Source organism: Ascidiella aspersa, chromosome 8 (genome assembly GCF_963924565.1).
Source record: "Ascidiella aspersa chromosome 8, kaAscAspe10.2, whole genome shotgun sequence".
Classification (NCBI taxonomy): domain Eukaryota; kingdom Metazoa; phylum Chordata; class Ascidiacea; order Phlebobranchia; family Ascidiidae; genus Ascidiella; species Ascidiella aspersa.
Genome location: NC_139454.1, coordinates 5,271,374 through 5,287,696, shown reverse-complemented (window position 1 = coordinate 5,287,696; position 16,323 = coordinate 5,271,374). Strand labels below are relative to the sequence as shown.

At 40.5% G+C, this 16,323-nt stretch overlaps 2 protein-coding genes across 2 annotated transcripts; both read right to left on the bottom strand.

Annotated features, from left to right (window-relative positions):
* Nucleotides 1-2,441: 2,441 nt before the first annotated feature.
* Nucleotides 2,442-6,055, bottom strand: LOC146135313 (uncharacterized). Its single transcript, XM_083395750.1, is given in 3 exon segments — nt 2,442-3,858; nt 3,935-4,250; nt 4,253-6,055. Coding segments are annotated over 3 exon segments (3,429 nt in total). The 3' UTR covers nt 2,442-2,548.
* Nucleotides 6,056-8,794: 2,739 nt separating this feature from the next.
* LOC146135312 (uncharacterized) lies at nt 8,795-12,560 on the bottom strand. Its single transcript, XM_083395749.1, has one exon. The coding sequence runs from the start codon at nt 12,558-12,560 to the stop codon at nt 8,970-8,972; it is 3,591 nt and encodes a 1,196-aa protein (XP_083251875.1). The 3' UTR covers nt 8,795-8,969.
* Between the last annotated feature and the right edge of the window lie 3,763 nt (nt 12,561-16,323).

Here is a 16,323-nt window from a genome sequence, read left to right as displayed (position 1 = left end):
GATAAGAATTGTTGACTTAAATTGATTAAATATATTGTTGTGATTAAAAACTTCCTAAATCGGTCGTAATAAGTAGCAAATATTGCCCAAAAAACAAGAAACTATTAACACATATTAGCGAAATAAAGTTCGCAAATCGCAAAATTATGAACCGTTTTTCTTCAGTTTATATCTACACAAGCGTAATTTTGATCCGAAGCACAGGATAGCATGAAAGCAAATTTAACAACAAACGCAACATGGAACCAATAAAATCATTATAAAAAGTTAAATATTAGAGTAGAGCTCGCACCCCCTTGAAAATTGTTGGGCGCCGCCAGTTAAAAACAACTGTTTTGGACGGATGCTTTCATTTTACTGTTGTTTACAATGTTTATACACTTATGGGCGGCGGTTCGTTACGCATTGTTAACACTCCGGTGAAGAAGAATGCTACATACAAAGCACAAACAACCCAGGTAGTGTTTCGACAATGAGTTAATGTTTAGAGGAGCTAATCAGTGTCTGAATATGTCATGAAAAGTCCGTCGAAAGAGATAAGTCGGCCAACAAAAAGGTACGTGACAAAGTTTCTATAAAAACAGCCTTCTCGCTTTGTGATTTTTTATAACTTTCGTTTTTAGGCTGATCTTTTCGTGTGCTATTGATAGCAACAAATAAACTGTTTTAAAAGCTAACCACAACTTTTTTTGGACTTATTACTGGTAAAGAACAAAAGTCGAACCGTTTTTTTGGCTGGTGCCAGATGTATTTGGTAAAAAGCAATGATTTTACAGACAAAAAGTATAATCTACAATACACTGGAGAAACCGAATGTGAAACAATTCGCACTTGCATCGGACAAGTAAAGCACTATGGTGGACCATGACTGTCATCCTGTTTTTTTCAATTTAAAAAAAATAAATGAACAAACAAAAAAAAATTAACAAAAAAAAGTAATTAAAAAAATTTAAATATATTAAAGAAATAAATATTTCAAAAAAAAAAATTGAAAAAAATTATAAAAAAAAAAAATGAAAAAAAAAAAAAAAAAAAAAAAAATTAATTAAAAAAGAAAAAAAAATTAATAAAAAAAAACAATTGGAAAAACAAAATTACAAAACAAATTAATTCAAAAAAACAAAAAAACACTCCACATGGCCCAGGACTGCCATTCCCATTTGACATGCATTAAAGCTGGACCATCACTGCCATCATAGAATACTTCAATATACTGATATGCAATATTCTATTTTAACTTCAAAGCAAGCGCATGGAGGTTTGCCACTTGGAAATACTTTAGTGTTCGTCGAATGGGTTCATATTTACTGCATTTTCTTTTCGCAAGGTTATAAAACCCACCAGATGGCCAATAGGCCAAGCGGCAAACCTGCATGCGCTTGCTTTGAAGTTGAACAGAACACAATACAATATTTCATATCAGTATATTGAGCAAATATTGAAAGAACGCGGTGGTCGCTGGCGAAGTATTCCATTAGCACTGAGGGGACCTGAAATGCAATTGTACAAGGGCGAAAATTATAACGTTAGTCAAAATGTTTAATGTTTATTTTTTGTTGGGAGTTTCATCGACTTTATACGTTAAAGGAAAAAAACTAAAATTTGCAAAGGCTTACTTAAAATTTACACATAAATTTTGGTATAGTTTTGCAAAGTAATCCAAAAATGTTAAATCGCAATTACCATCGCCAAAGTGGATTGTGGAGTAACACATTCAGTAAAAACAAAAGGCATGATAGAAAAACGTGTAGAAGCACCTTATTATAGGTTGGGGAAGGTTGCCGACCCTTGATTCACCGGGTATGCAAACGACTTACTTTAGATAAAAAGAAACTGAAAGAATTTCAAACACAATTATAAGCTTGCGGGCAGTTCACCTTTATTTGGCATTTTGCATTAATATCCATTCTAGATGACATCGACTTTAACTTCATATTTATTTGTCTGAAATGTCAAACAACTGTCTGTATGATCGAATTCAATTCCTCAGTTCGTGCGGAGCCTAGTTCCTACTCTTATCGTAATTGAGCGACATTATACGACTTTCAAGGCGAAATAACCTAGGCGCTGTACCTTTTCTCAACGCCATAAGCAATTTTTCGTAAAGATGTAAAAACATCCTATTTTATTTTTAAATCAAAGCTGTCGGCTATTCATGGCAAACTCATCAAACTAAATTCAATATGGTGCAAGTTATCCACTACATTTTACAAATTCAGAAAATAATTCTTTCTTGTGAACTCACATTGTGTTTAAAATTATAAATACGAAGAAGAGAAGAAAAATCAAAAAGAAAAAGATGTAAAGTTACAGAATGGATTATACGTGAATACTGTATAGCACAAATGTACATAAATATATGCATACATTTATGCGACAGAGGGGATCAAAAACATTACGACGCACGAAAACTTCGACGCAGTAGAAAGTTTTTTTAATTTTATGTTCGACATTACCAGGGTTCTTTGCACAGACAATGAATCACACACAGTGACGTCAAAAATGACACCTTAAAAATATACGTTTTTAGAAAACGTGAGAAATAAATTTAGCTATGTGTGCCCAACACATTCATTTCAGTTTGGCTGGTAGTATTTCGACTATAGCAACTCGCATGTTTTTTAATTCGAGTGAACATTTGTTTTAGAAACGTGGAGTATAGCAGCGGGTTCAAAGCACTGTTGATGGGCAACAAAATACCAGCACTGATAATGTAAACATCGTTAGTAAGGGGAACACCAGCTACCGCCAAGAAACCGCAAACGCACAACGGGATCCAGCAACAAAAATCAGTAATAAGCAAACGAGAGATACGTTTTTGCATGTTGCTATTTACTTGACTCTGTCTTGCTTTGCTCATTATGTTGCTTTGTATATAAATCATAACATACGAAACAAGCATGAAAATAAACATGGTAAAGTTAAGCGTGATAAGAAGCACAGAGTACTGCCAGGAAGGGTCGTTAACAGAAACGAAGAGTCTGGGCATGCAAACACTAGTTTCGCCATAATAACCAAAGATGCCAGTTATTGGAAGGTTGGGAAAGGTCTTGCCTATCAGCCGTGTCACGTCAAACCAAGTGGGGTTGGTTAAGTTGCGTTGTATTCTGTGCGCCAGTTGAAACATGGCGTCAGAAGATATTCTGTCCGATCGAAAAAATCTAGACGAAAACCAAACGTAGGCAACAAAATAACCAGACGAACAGTGAAACAACGGAATAGCGGCTAAAATAAAACCTAAAACCCAGCAACTAACGCAGCTCAAATAGACCCACTTCATTTTAAGCGATCTGGAGTTAAATGGGTTGCACACAGTGTAGAGGCGAAAGGCGGTCATTGCTGTCATTGTGAACGCGCTGATTTGGGAAGCTGCTACCAGTGTAAATCCCAACCCGGCACAAGTCGAACTTGTGCGCCAAGCAGCATCCACCGAACAGTAATCACCCGAAAACTGAAGGCCCTTGACAGCAATTGCAAGCAAATAACAACCGATCATAAAGTCAGCAGCCGACAGACTCATTATAAAAACGTGTGTGCTTTCTTTCAGCACGTTGTTGTCATCACGATGGAGAAAAAATTCTTTAAAGGTGGTGCCAAAAACTAGCAGGTTAAACACGCAAGCTAAACTTCCCATAATCCAAAAGCAAGCCCTGAAAAAGGGGTTCGCGATCATTTCCTTTTGATTGGAAAAGATCGCGTTTCGCTTACTGACAGCCGGGCATTCGTCACTTCCGTCCGAACATTGCTTGAATCCGTCTTCAACGAATTTCTTTGCCACGGAAATCGGCTTCTTGTTGCGGCAATAAAACCGTGTCGCGTTGCAACGCGTTTCGAGTTCGTCGGAGCCGTCGTCGCAGTCTGCTATGCCGTCACAAAAGAGATTGACGTCAATGCTCGTCACACCGGTCCGTATTGCGATTTAACGACAACACACGAGTCGTTACACAAGGCTGGAGGGCTGGAGGACTTTGGCAGCCGGAGCATTCGTCCGACAAATCCCAGCATTCGGGTCTTCCATCGCATTTCACCGCTCGCACCAATTTGCGCGAATAGCTGAATGCGGTGTTGAAGCAAGTCACTGTTTCATTCTCCCCGCTTATATCTTGCAAACCGTGGTGGCATCGCTGCCGTGTGGAATTGCTTTCGCAGTTTGTGCTCTCGTTGCACAGCACTCTGTCCATGTCAACGCAGTCCGTTTCGTTGCGGCAGTGCATTTGATTGGAAGGGCAAGTGTCCCTATAGCGTTGCCCAGGATATCGTCGCAAACCGTTTGATTTCCGCACAAGCACTCGTCGGAAAGATCGTAGCAGTCGACCACCCCGTCGCAAACCTGGCTTTGCGATATAACGAGTCGCTTGTCCAAGCACAGGAAGCATTTGAACTTGCCATCGACGAAACATAGATCTGACTCGTCTAAGCACTGCGCCGTGTTGTCGTAGAGATTGATTTGAGGCAAAATGCACACTCCCGTGTTGCTGGGTCCGGCGCACTTGAACCCGAAGTCGCTGATCGAATCCTTGCACCCGAGATCGAAGCGGTTGCTACAGAAGTGCCAAGTGGTAAGCGCTCTGTTCTCGTTGCAAAAGTAATAGGAGCGGCAATCTCCAGTTTCAACGCACAGCCAACTTCTAGTTACCACCACCTCATCTCGGTTATCCCGTTGCGATCGGTGGATCTCACAGCAGTTAGAGTTTCTGTAGTTCTGAAATGACTGAAGGATGTTTTTGTTTCTAGCGTCGGAACAGAGCATTACTCCCTCGGCGATGTTTTCACACGGTTCGTCCTCTCCGCCAGGGCAGTTCTTGTAGCCGTTGGCCAGCAAAATATCGTGAACACATTGGCCAGTGGGCGGACAAATGCTTCCGTCCAAGCACTCGCACATTTTCTCGTTGTTCTTGCAGGTGCAGTTTCGCCAGTCGCTGTTGTCCAAACAGTACCTGCCACTGCATTTCCACAGGTTCGGAATACAGTTGCTTCCGTCCAAGCACCGAAACTCGCCTTCCGGACAATTTTTTTTGCAGTTTTCGTCGCTCGAGTCGGCGCAGTCTGGAATGAGGTCGCAAACAAATCTTCGATTGATGCACTTGTTTTCCGATTTGCATTTCCACGCTGTTTTGGCGCAAGTTGTGCAGTTCGACTCGTCGCTTTCGTCGCTGCAGTCATGTTCGCCGTCGCACAACTTACTTTCGCGAATACACTTGCTAGTTGTGTCTGTACACTTCCAAGGTCGATCTTGGGGGCAGCTTGTGCAGTTCGACTCGTCACTACGGTCCTCGCAATTAAAGTTGCCGTCGCAAACCAAACTTGTATCGATACATCGGGTTCCCGTCTTACACTTCCATGATCGTTTATCCGGGCAGTTTGTGCAATCCAATTCATCGCCACCGTTTTCGCATTCCTCTACGCCGTCGCAAACCTGTTTTTGGGCGATACATTTAGTTCCAAATTTGCACTTCCAGAGCCGAGCTTTGGGGCAAATCGTGCAGTTGGTCTCATCGCTTCTGTCACTACAGTTCGCGTTACCGTCGCAAACACGACTTTGATTTATGCACCGACTTCCGCTAACGCACTTCCAGGGCCGATCGTCGGGGCAAGTTTCGCAGTTTGACTCGTCGCTGCTGTCGTCGCAGTCTGTCCTGTCGTCACAAACCAAACTGTGAGCAATGCAAGTGTTGTTACCTGACTGACACGACCACCATCCACTCGGGCATGTGTTCGCGCATTTCAGTGCGTCTGTGCAACCGACGCAATGCAACTGGTCGACTCCGTATAACTCTGAGCAGATATTGGCTTGAGAGATACACCGCGTCCCGCACAACAACGCGTCGTTCTTGCACTCAACGCAATACATCTCGTCTTCAAAAGAGCAATCGGGTTCGCCGTCGCACATCTGGGCTTCAGTGATGCAAGTTTCCTGTAGCAAAGTGCAACTGATAGGACAATCGTGCTTGCCATCTAACCTTGTATTGGTGTCGAGTGAAGGGCTGCAGGTTGCTGGTATGTAGAGGCTCGACAAAGCAGCTATCAGCACAGCTTCCACAGTTATGATCTCCATTTAAATTTTAAACGTTATCCGGAATTACCATTCGTAAGTGCTTGTTTAGCTACCTATTAGTTTAGCCTTCCTGCTATTGAAAATAAATGTGAAGTGTTAAAGCAGACTCTGCTCAGAAGAATGGCGACCTACTGTTTGGTGTCATTCTACTATTGTTGGATTATCACTTTTATTGCCAAGCTTTTTAAAATCGAATAGCAAACTTCTAGGCAATTGTAACGAAATAAATGCCAAAATGCAAATTCTTATGTAGGCCTATGCCGCATTCTTCGTAAGAAGCAACTGTAAAAAGTTTTGACCCCTCTAATTCAATTAAAACATAAAAAGAGTTAACTTTTTGACAACGAACTTTTGTGAAGAAAAAATATTCATTTTAGTTGCAGACAAGAATCCGTCCCTATGATTGTTTTGATTTTATCTTATTAATTATTTACAGCATAACCATTACGGCCTAAAATTGCATAAAACTTTCTTTGAACGTTTACATAATGCGGTATACATGTTATAATGTGCTTTGATAGTTATTTCAAGCTTTAAAACAGCAATATAATTTTAAAACAGTTTCACAGTGGAAATTAATCTCTACAAGTTTCCATACCATGTCCTCCTCGATTTAAAATTGTATTGCGCTTTCTACGCTATACCGCTATATCGAGCAATGAATATGCTTGGTTTCGACAGGACATGTATCGTTTGTATCACGTTCATTGCAGGCGCGACAGAATTGAACAAACAACAGTTTTATACACACCCCCTTTACAACACCAAGCTGTTGTACGCTACAGATTTTTCATTGATTAAAGTGTCATTCAATACGGATGCACCACGCGCAGAGATAACGAACAACAGACTATGAACGTGTCGATGTGTGTTTTGCGTATTACTGACATATCCGCTCGCCCTGTAATCACAGTCTTAAGAGCCGCTGTCAAAAAGTAGCTAGGCGAAGTAACAACCTTTAAGCCAACATTTCTTACATTAACTATAAACTACTTAAACTGAAAAACATTCATTTTGTTCTTATGTCCTTTCCAACTATTATACTTCTAAAGTATGCCACGCACGTTGGTTCTGAGATGCTGTTTATTACAAGCTAAAATTGGCGGCTTCGACTTTTCTAAACCCAGGATTGCTTTATTTTAATTATTTAAATCCTAAACCCCATTGATAAAAATGGGGCACAGTGTAAGTGCGGCTACCCAGATTTAGTTGTGTGAAACGTTTACACATTGTTTACTAATGACACATTGTTTAATAAAGCTGTATGCATTTTGTGAGATTATTAACTGAAAACTGCAAATCTGCGTTATAAAAGAGTGAAAGACGTCAATTTTAGTTTCTGCCACCAACCTGAAATAATATGTATTGAGCGTATAAACCTACAAAACTACATACGTCTTCAAATTTTCTTGTTTGAGTTTTGTCAACATTAGGAACAACAAATATTCTTGCAATGAAACTATATTTTTATATAGCCCATATCGTTTTACTTTGGGTGTAATTCCTCAGCTACAGTTGCCTTGTATCTGTACCAGCATCGTTATATTTAAACTGTCTTCTTTGCCACAAGACGTTTACCTGACTTTTTCAAACTAAATAGGCTGAATCTGGGACGAAAATAAAATACAATTGTAATCAGGCATCGGCTACTGTACACTCGTATGTAATTGTCCCCTCAAAACAGAACCTGGCAGCCTATTTCATGCTGTCGTTAGTTCAACAGCAAAGATGCAACTGCCAGTTATTTATGGACGATGCCCGAAGGCACCGCCAGGCCTTTTATGGGAAGCTTGTTGAACTGTGCTAACGCTCACATAGAGAAGCCATATGAGGTTAATACACATTGCAGGCTTAATTATAGTATATCATGCACTGGAATGTACTTCATAGGTATATCAACGAATTACATTGTACGCCCCCAACCCATTTTTAGCTGCGTAAAGCGAATTTGTTTTTCTTTTCGTTTAATTTACAACTAAGATAAACATTGAAATTGAAAAATAATTCATTTTCAAATAAGTTTAAAAGAGCAAATGTTTTTTTTTTTTTTTTATTATGCTGCTTGTTACATGGACCACAAGCAGCTATAGGTTGAAGAAGGTTGCCCATGACAACCCTGGTTTAGCGAGTAAGCAAACGTCTTACTACAGATACAAAGAAAACAAAATATTTTTGAAATATTTCAAATACAATTATAATTGGCTGTGTCAAAAGCCACTTTTAATTGGCCAGTCTGCATTAATTTCCAGTTTAGATGACATCGATATTATCTCCATATTTATTTTTCTGAAGTGTTAAACAACTGTCAATTCAGTCGAATTCAGTTCGTCAGTTGGTGCCGAGCCTAGAACTGGGCCGGCTCTTAAGGTGAATAAGCGGCATTGCATGGGCTTTTAAGGCGAATTAACCAAGACGCTGTATCCTTGATTATCGTCATGTAAGTAATTTCTCATAAAGATATTAAACATTTTCACTTTTTGTTAAACATCAAAGCTGCCAGCTATTAACGGCAACCTTACCAAACTCAATGCTATATGTTGCGCGTTTTGTACTATATTTACCAATTCAGAAGAGATATCTTGTGAACAAACTTTGTGTTTAAAATTACAAATACGGAGAAGAGAAGAAAACCAACCAAACCACAAGTATATGGAAAGTTACACAATGGATTATACTTGATTCGTGTATAGAACAAATATAAATAAATATATGCATATATTTATGCGACTTAGGGGATCAATAACATTACGACGCACGAAAACTTCGACGCAGTATAAACCAAACGGAGATAATGGGAAAGTTTAACATTATGTTGGACATTACAAGGTTTTTTTATACAGATAATAAATAACATACAGTGACGTCAAAAAATAACCCCTAAAAATATACTTTTGACAAAACGTGAAAAATAAATTTAGCTATGTGTGCCAACTACACCCATTTCAGTTTGCCTGGTAGTCTTTTGACTATGAGAGCTCGCACGCTTTTTAATTCGAGTGAACATTTGTTTTAGAAACGTGGAGTATAGCAGCGGGTTTAAAGCACTGTTGATGGGCAACAAAATACCAGCACTGATAATGTAAACATCGTTAGTAAGGGGAACACCAGCTACCGCCAAGAAACCGCAAACGCACAGCGGGATCCAGCAACAAAAATCAGTAATAAGCAAACGAGAGATACGTTTTTGCATATTGCTATTCACTTGACTCTGTCTTGCTTTGCTCATTTTGTTGCTTTGTATATAAATCATAACATACGAAACAAGCATGAAAATAAACATGGTAAAGTTAAGCGTGATAAGAAGCACAGAGTACTGCCAGGAAGGGTCGTTAACAGAAACGAAGAGTCTGGGCATGCAAACACTAGTTTCGCCATAATAACCAAAGATGCCAGTTATTGGAAGGTTGGGAAAGGTCTTGCCTATCAGCCGTGTCACGTCAAACCAAGTGGGGTTGGTTAAGTTGCGTTGTATTCTGTGCGCCAGTTGAAACATGGCGTAAGAAGATATTGTGTCCGATCGAAAAAATCTAGACGAAAACCAAACGTAGGCAACAAAATAACCAGACGAATAGTGAAACAACGGAATAGCGGCTAAAAGAAAACCTAAAACCCAGCAACTAACGCAGCTCAAATAGACCCACTTCATTTTAAGCGATCTGGAGTTAAATGGGTTGCACACAGTGTAGAGGCGAAAGGCGGTCATTGCTGTCATTGTGAACGCGCTGATTTGGGAAGCTGCTACCAGTGTAAATCCCAACCCGGCACAAGTCGAACTTGTGCGCCAAGCAGCATCCACCGAACAGTAATCACCCGAAAACTGAAGGCCCTTGACAGCGATTGCAAGCAGATAACAACCGATCATAAAGTCAGCAGCCGACAGACTCATTATAAAAACGTGTGTGCTTTCTTTCAGCACGTTGTTATCATCACGATGGAGAAAAAATTCTTTAAAGGTGGTGCCAAAAACTAGCAGGTTAAACACGCAAGCTAAACTTCCCATAATCCAAAAGCAAGCCCTGAAAAAGGGGTTCGCGATCATTTCCTTTTGATTGGAAAAGATCGAGTTTCGCTTACTGACAGCCGGGCATTCGTCACTTCCGTCCGAACATTGCTTGAATCCGTCTTCAACGAATTTCTTTGCCACGGAAATCGGCTTCTTGTTGCGGCAATAAAACCGTGTCGCGTTGCAACGCGTTTCGAGTTCGTCGGAGCCGTCGTCGCAGTCTGCTATGCCGTCACAAAAGAGATTGACGTCAATGCTCGTGAGGTCACCGTTGGAGCATATGTAGCGCTTTGGGCAGAGAAGCGTTTCATTAATGGCGCATATGAAAGGCCCGGCGAGTTTGGGCGATCCGAGACACACCGGTCCGGATTGCGATTTAACGACAACACACGAGTCGTTACACAAGGCTGGAGGACTTTGGCAGCCGGAACATTCGTCCGACAAATCCCAGCATTCGGGCCTTCCATCGCATTTCACCGCTCGCACCAATTTGCGCGTGTTGTTGAATGCGGTGTTGTAGCAAGTCACTGTTTCATTCCCCCCGCTTATATCTTGCAAACCGTGGTGACATCGCTGCCGTGTGGAATTGCTTTCGCAGTTTGTGCTCTCGTTGCACAGCACTCTGTCCATATCAACGCAGTCCGTTTCGTTGCGGCAGTGCATTTGATTGGAAGGGCAAGTGTCCCTAGCGTTGCCCAGGATATCGTCGCAAACCGTTTGATTTCCGCACAAGCACTCGTCGGAAAGATCGTAGCAGTCGACCACCCCGTCGCAAACCTGGCTTTGCGATATGACGAGTCGCTTGTCCAAGCACAGGAAGCATTTGAACTTGCCATCGACGAAACATAGATCTGACTCGTCTAAGCACTGCGCCGTGTTGTCGTAGAGATTGATTTGAGGCAAAATGCACACTCCCGTGTTGCTGGGTCCGGCGCACTTGAACCCGAAGCCGCTGATCGAATCCTTGCACTCTGGATCGAAGTGGTTGCTACAGAAGTGCCAAGTGGGAAGCGCTCTGTTCTCGTTACAAAAGTAATAGGAGCGGCAATCTCCAGTTTTAACGCACAGCCAACTTCTAGTTACCACCACCTCATCTCGGTTATCCCGTTGCGATCGGTGGATCTTGCAGCAGGTAGAGTTTCTGTAGTTCTGAAATGACTGCAGGATGTTTTTGTGTCTAGCGTCGGAACAGAGCATTACTCCCTCGGCGATGTTTTCACACGGTTCGTCCTCTCCGCCATGGCAGTGCTTGTAGCCGTCGGCCAGAAATTTATCGAAAACACATTGGCCGGTGGGCGGACAAATGCTTCCGTCCAAGCACTCGCACATTTTCTCGTAGTTCTTGCAGGTGCAGTTTCGCCTGCCGCTGTTGTCCAAACAGAACCTGCCACCGCATTTCCACTCGTTCGGAATACAGTTGCTTCCGTCCAAGCACCGAAACTCGCCTTCCGGACAATTTTTTTTGCAGTTTTCGTCGCTCGAGTCGGCGCAGTCTGGAATGAGGTCGCAAACAGCTGTTCGCTTGATGCACTTGTTTTCCGATTTGCATTTCCACGCTGTTTTGGCGCAAGTTGTGCAGTTCGACTCGTCGCTTTCGTCGCTGCAGTCATGTTCGCCGTCGCACAACTTACTTTCGCGAATACACTTGCTAGTTGTGTCTGTACACTTCCAAGGTCGATCTTGGGGGCAGCTTGTGCAGTTCGACTCGTCACTACGGTCCTCGCAATTAAAGGTGCCGTCGCAAACCAAACTTGCATCGATACATCGGGTTCCCGTCTTACACTTCCATGATCGTTTATCCGGGCAGTTTGTGCAATCCAATTCATCGCCACCGTTTTCGCATTCCTCTACGCCGTCGCAAACCTGTTTTTGGGCGATACATTTAGTTCCAAATTTGCACTTCCAGGGCCGAGCTTTGGGGCAAATCGTGCAGTTGGTCTCATCGCTTCTGTCACTACAGTTCGCGTTACCGTCGCAAACACGACTTTGATTTATGCACCGACTTCCGCTGACGCACTTCCAGGGCCGATCGTCGGGGCAAGTTTCGCAGTTTGACTCGTCGCTGCCGTCGTCGCAGTCTGTCCTGTCGTCACAAACCAAACTGTGAGCAATGCAAGTGTTGTTACCTGACTGACACGACCACCATCCACTCGGGCATGTGTTCGCGCATTTCAGTGCGTCTGTGCGACCGACGCATTGAGATTTGTCGACTCCGTAAAACTCTGAGCAGATATTGGCTTGAGAGATACACGCCGTCCCGCACAACAACGCGTCGTTCTTGCACTCAACGCAATACTTCTCGTCTTCATAAGCGCAATCGGGTTCGCCGTCGCACATCTGGGCTTCAGTGATGCAAGTTTCCTGTCGCCAAGTGCAACTGATAGGACAATCGTGCTTGTCATCTAACCTTGTATTGGTGTCGACTGAAGGGCTGCAGGTTGCTGGTATGTAGAGGCTCGACAAAGCAGCTATCAGCACAGCTTCCACAGTTATGATCTCCATTTAAATTTTAAAAGTTATCCGGAATTACTATTCGTAAGTGCTTGTTTAGCTACCTATTAGTTTAGCCTTCCTGCTATTGAAAATAAATGTGAAGTGTTAAAGCAGACTCTGCTCAGAAGAATAGCGACCTACTGTTTGGTGTCATTCTACTATTGTTGGATTATCACTTTTATTGCCAAGCTTTTTCAAATCGAATAGCAAACTTCTAGGCAATTGTAACGAAATAAATGCCAAAATGCAAATTCTTATGTAGGCCTATGCCACATTCTTTGTAAGAAGCAACTGTAAAAAGTTTTGACCCCTCTAATTCAATTAAAACATAAAAAGAGCTAACTTTTTGACAACGAACTTTTGTGAAGAAAAAATATTCATTTTAGTTGCAGACAAGAATCCGTCCCTATGGTTGTTTTGATATTATCTTATTAATTATTTACAGCATAACCATTACGGCCTAAAATTGCATAAAACTTTCTTTGAACGTTTACATAATGCGGTATACATGTTATAATGTGCTTTGATAGTTATTTCAAGCTTTAAAACAGCAATATACTTTTAAAACAGTTTCACAGTGGAAATTAATCTCTACAAGTTTCCATACCATGTCCTCCTCGATTTAAAATTGTATTGCGCTATCTACGCTATACCGCTATATCGAGCAATGAATCCGCTTGGTTTCGACAGGACATGTATCGTTTGTATCACGTTTATTGCAGGCGCGACAGAATTGAACAAACAACAGTTTTATACACATCCCCTTTACAACACCAAGCTGTTGTACGCTACAGATTATTAATTGATTAAAGTGTCATTCAATACGGATGCACCACGCGCAGAGATAATGAACAACAGACTATGAACGTGTCGATGTGTGTTATGCGTATTACTGACATATCCGCTCGCCCTGTAATCACAGTCTTAAGAGCGGCTGTCAAAATGTAGCTAGGCGAAGTAACAACCTTAGAGCCAACATTTCTTACATTAACATAAACTACTTAAACTGAAAAACATCCATTTTGTTCTTATGTCCTTTCCAACTATTATACTTCTAAAGTATACCACGCACGTTGGTTCTGAGATGCTGTTTATTACAAGCTAAAATTGGCGGCTTCGACTTTTCTAAACCCAGGATTGCTTTATTTTAATTATTTAAATCCTAAACCCCATTGATAAAAATGGGGCACAGTGTAAGTGCGGCTACCCATATTTAGTTGTGTGAAACGTTTACACATTGTTTACTAAAGACACATTGTTTAATAAAGCTGTATGCATTTTGTGAGATTATTAACTGAAAACTGCAAATCTGCGTTATAAAAGAGTGAAAGACGTCAATTTTAGTTTCTGCCACCAACCTGAAATAATATGTATTGAGCGTATAAACCTACAAAACTACATACGTCTTCAAATTTTCTTGTTTGAGTTTTGTCAACATTAGGAACAACAAATATTCTTGCAATGAAACTATATTTTTATATAGCCCATATCGTTTTACTTTGGGTGTAATTCCGCAGCTACAGTTGCCTTGTATCTGTACCAGCATCGTTATATTTAAACTGTCTTCTTTGCCACAAGACGTTTACCTGACTTTTTTTTGAATCTGGGACGAAAATAAAATACAATTGTAATCAGGCATCGGCTACTGTACACTCGTATGTAATTGTCCCCTCAAATCAGAACCTGGCAGCCTATTTCATGCCGTCGTTAGTTCAACAGCAAATATGCAACTGCCAGTTATTTATGGACGATGCCCGAAGGCACCGCCAGGCCTTTTATGGGAAGCTTGTTGATCTGTGCTAACGCTCACATAAAGAAGCCATATGAGGTTAATACACATTGCAGGCTTAATTATAGTATATGATGCACTGGAATGTACTTCATAGGTATATCAACGAATTACATTGTACGCCCCCAACCCATTTTTAGCTGCGTAAAGCGAATTTGTTTTTCTTTTCGTTTAATTTACAACTAAGATAAACCTTGAAATTGATTGAAAAATAATTCATTTTCAAATAAGTTTAAAAGAGCAAACGTTTTTTTTTATTATGCTGCTTGTTACATAGAAGAACAAACAAAATTAGCAGCGATCAGCGCAATCCAGATATTCAACTTTCACACAACTTGTACATTTTCCGCAACCTAATACACACCACCCACAATACATTTTTGCAGTTTTGTTTTGTTGATAATTCATAATCGTGTGGAATTACGTCCGCTTTCTGCGTTCGTCAACCACCAAGTTTTGATAAGAATTGTTGACTTAAATTGATTAAATATATTGTTGTGATTAAAAACTTCCTAAATCGGTCGTAATAAGTAGCAAATATTGCCCAAAAAACAAGAAACTATTAACACATATTAGCGAAATAAAGTTCGCAAATCGCAAAATTATGAACCGTTTTTCTTCAGTTTATATCTACACAAGCGTAATTTTGATCCGAAGCATAGGACAGCATGAAAGCAAATTTAACAACAAACGCAACATGGAACCAATAAAATCATTATAAAAATTCAAATATTAGAGTAGAGCTCGCACCCCCTTGAAAATTGTTGGGCGCCGCCAGTTAAAAACAACTGTTTTGGACGGATGCTTTCATTTTACTGTTGTTTACAATGTTTGTACACTTATGGGCGGCGGTTCGTTACGCATTGTTAACACTCCGGTAAAGAAGAATGCTACATACAGAGTACAAAAATACCAGGTAGTGTTTCGTCAATGTTTTAATGTTTAGAGGAGCTAATCAGTGTCTGAATATGTCATGAAAAGTTCGTCGAAAGAGAAAAAAACATTTATTTTGCAAGTCGGCCAATAAAAAAGGTACGTGACAAAGTTTCTATAAAAACAGCCTTCTCGCTTTGTGATTTTTTATAACTTTCGTTTTTAGGCTGATCTTTTCGTGTGCTATTGATAGCAACAAATAAACTGTTTTAAAAGCTAACCACAACTTTTTGTGGAATTATTACTGGTAAAGAACAAAAGTCGTACCGTTTTTTTTTTGGCTGGTACCAAATGTATTTGGTAAAAAGCAATGATTTTAAAGACAAAAAAGTATAATCTACAGTACACTGAAGAAACCGAATGTGAAACAATCCGCACTTGCATCGGACAAGTAAAGCACAAAAAGCGATAAAATATTGCCGTTAAAAATATTATCGGTTAAAAACTGCGCGCTATATAACAGTTAGGATGAAAGTCAACAACAATTGCCCAGTAAATACAAAACATAAACGAGTGGAACTATCAAAAGTTTATTTGCTATTAAATGAAAGCCATGGGATACGATATAAATGTTGCTTTTGTTTAAGGCCTTTCCGTAGTAACTTAAAGATAATGCGGAGCCCAAATTATTCGCAATCAAAATTCTAATATTTGCATTTAAGAAACACCACCAGCACAGGAGCGCATACGATTGTGGATTTTTTACGTGATTTGTTTAGTCGCTGATCAATTTCCCAGTCGGATTATAGATTTATCGATGTTAAAGTGCACCAAGGTATTTTGCTGCAGAAATACGGTAAAAATGCAACCACAAACCACAAATGGTCAGTCATGGTTGTCAAGTTCAGAAAAGCTGAACTATATTGTTGCCCCAAATGCTGGCAATCATAAACCATGCTTTACAACATACGACGGTTGTCGTTTCCTTACTGATCCGGCCACATGGTTCGCCAACCTAGTTGTAAGGGAAGTTTATCAAGCAAAATTAGGCGAAAAAAACTTTTAATACACAAAGTTTGATACCTTTGGACAGCTTTTGAAAGAATAGCC

Excerpts from the sequence above, each read along its gene's own strand:
- LOC146135312 (XM_083395749.1), bottom strand. The coding sequence starts at position 12,560 with ATGGAGATCATAACTGTGGAAGCTGTGCTGATAGCTGCTTTGTCGAGC.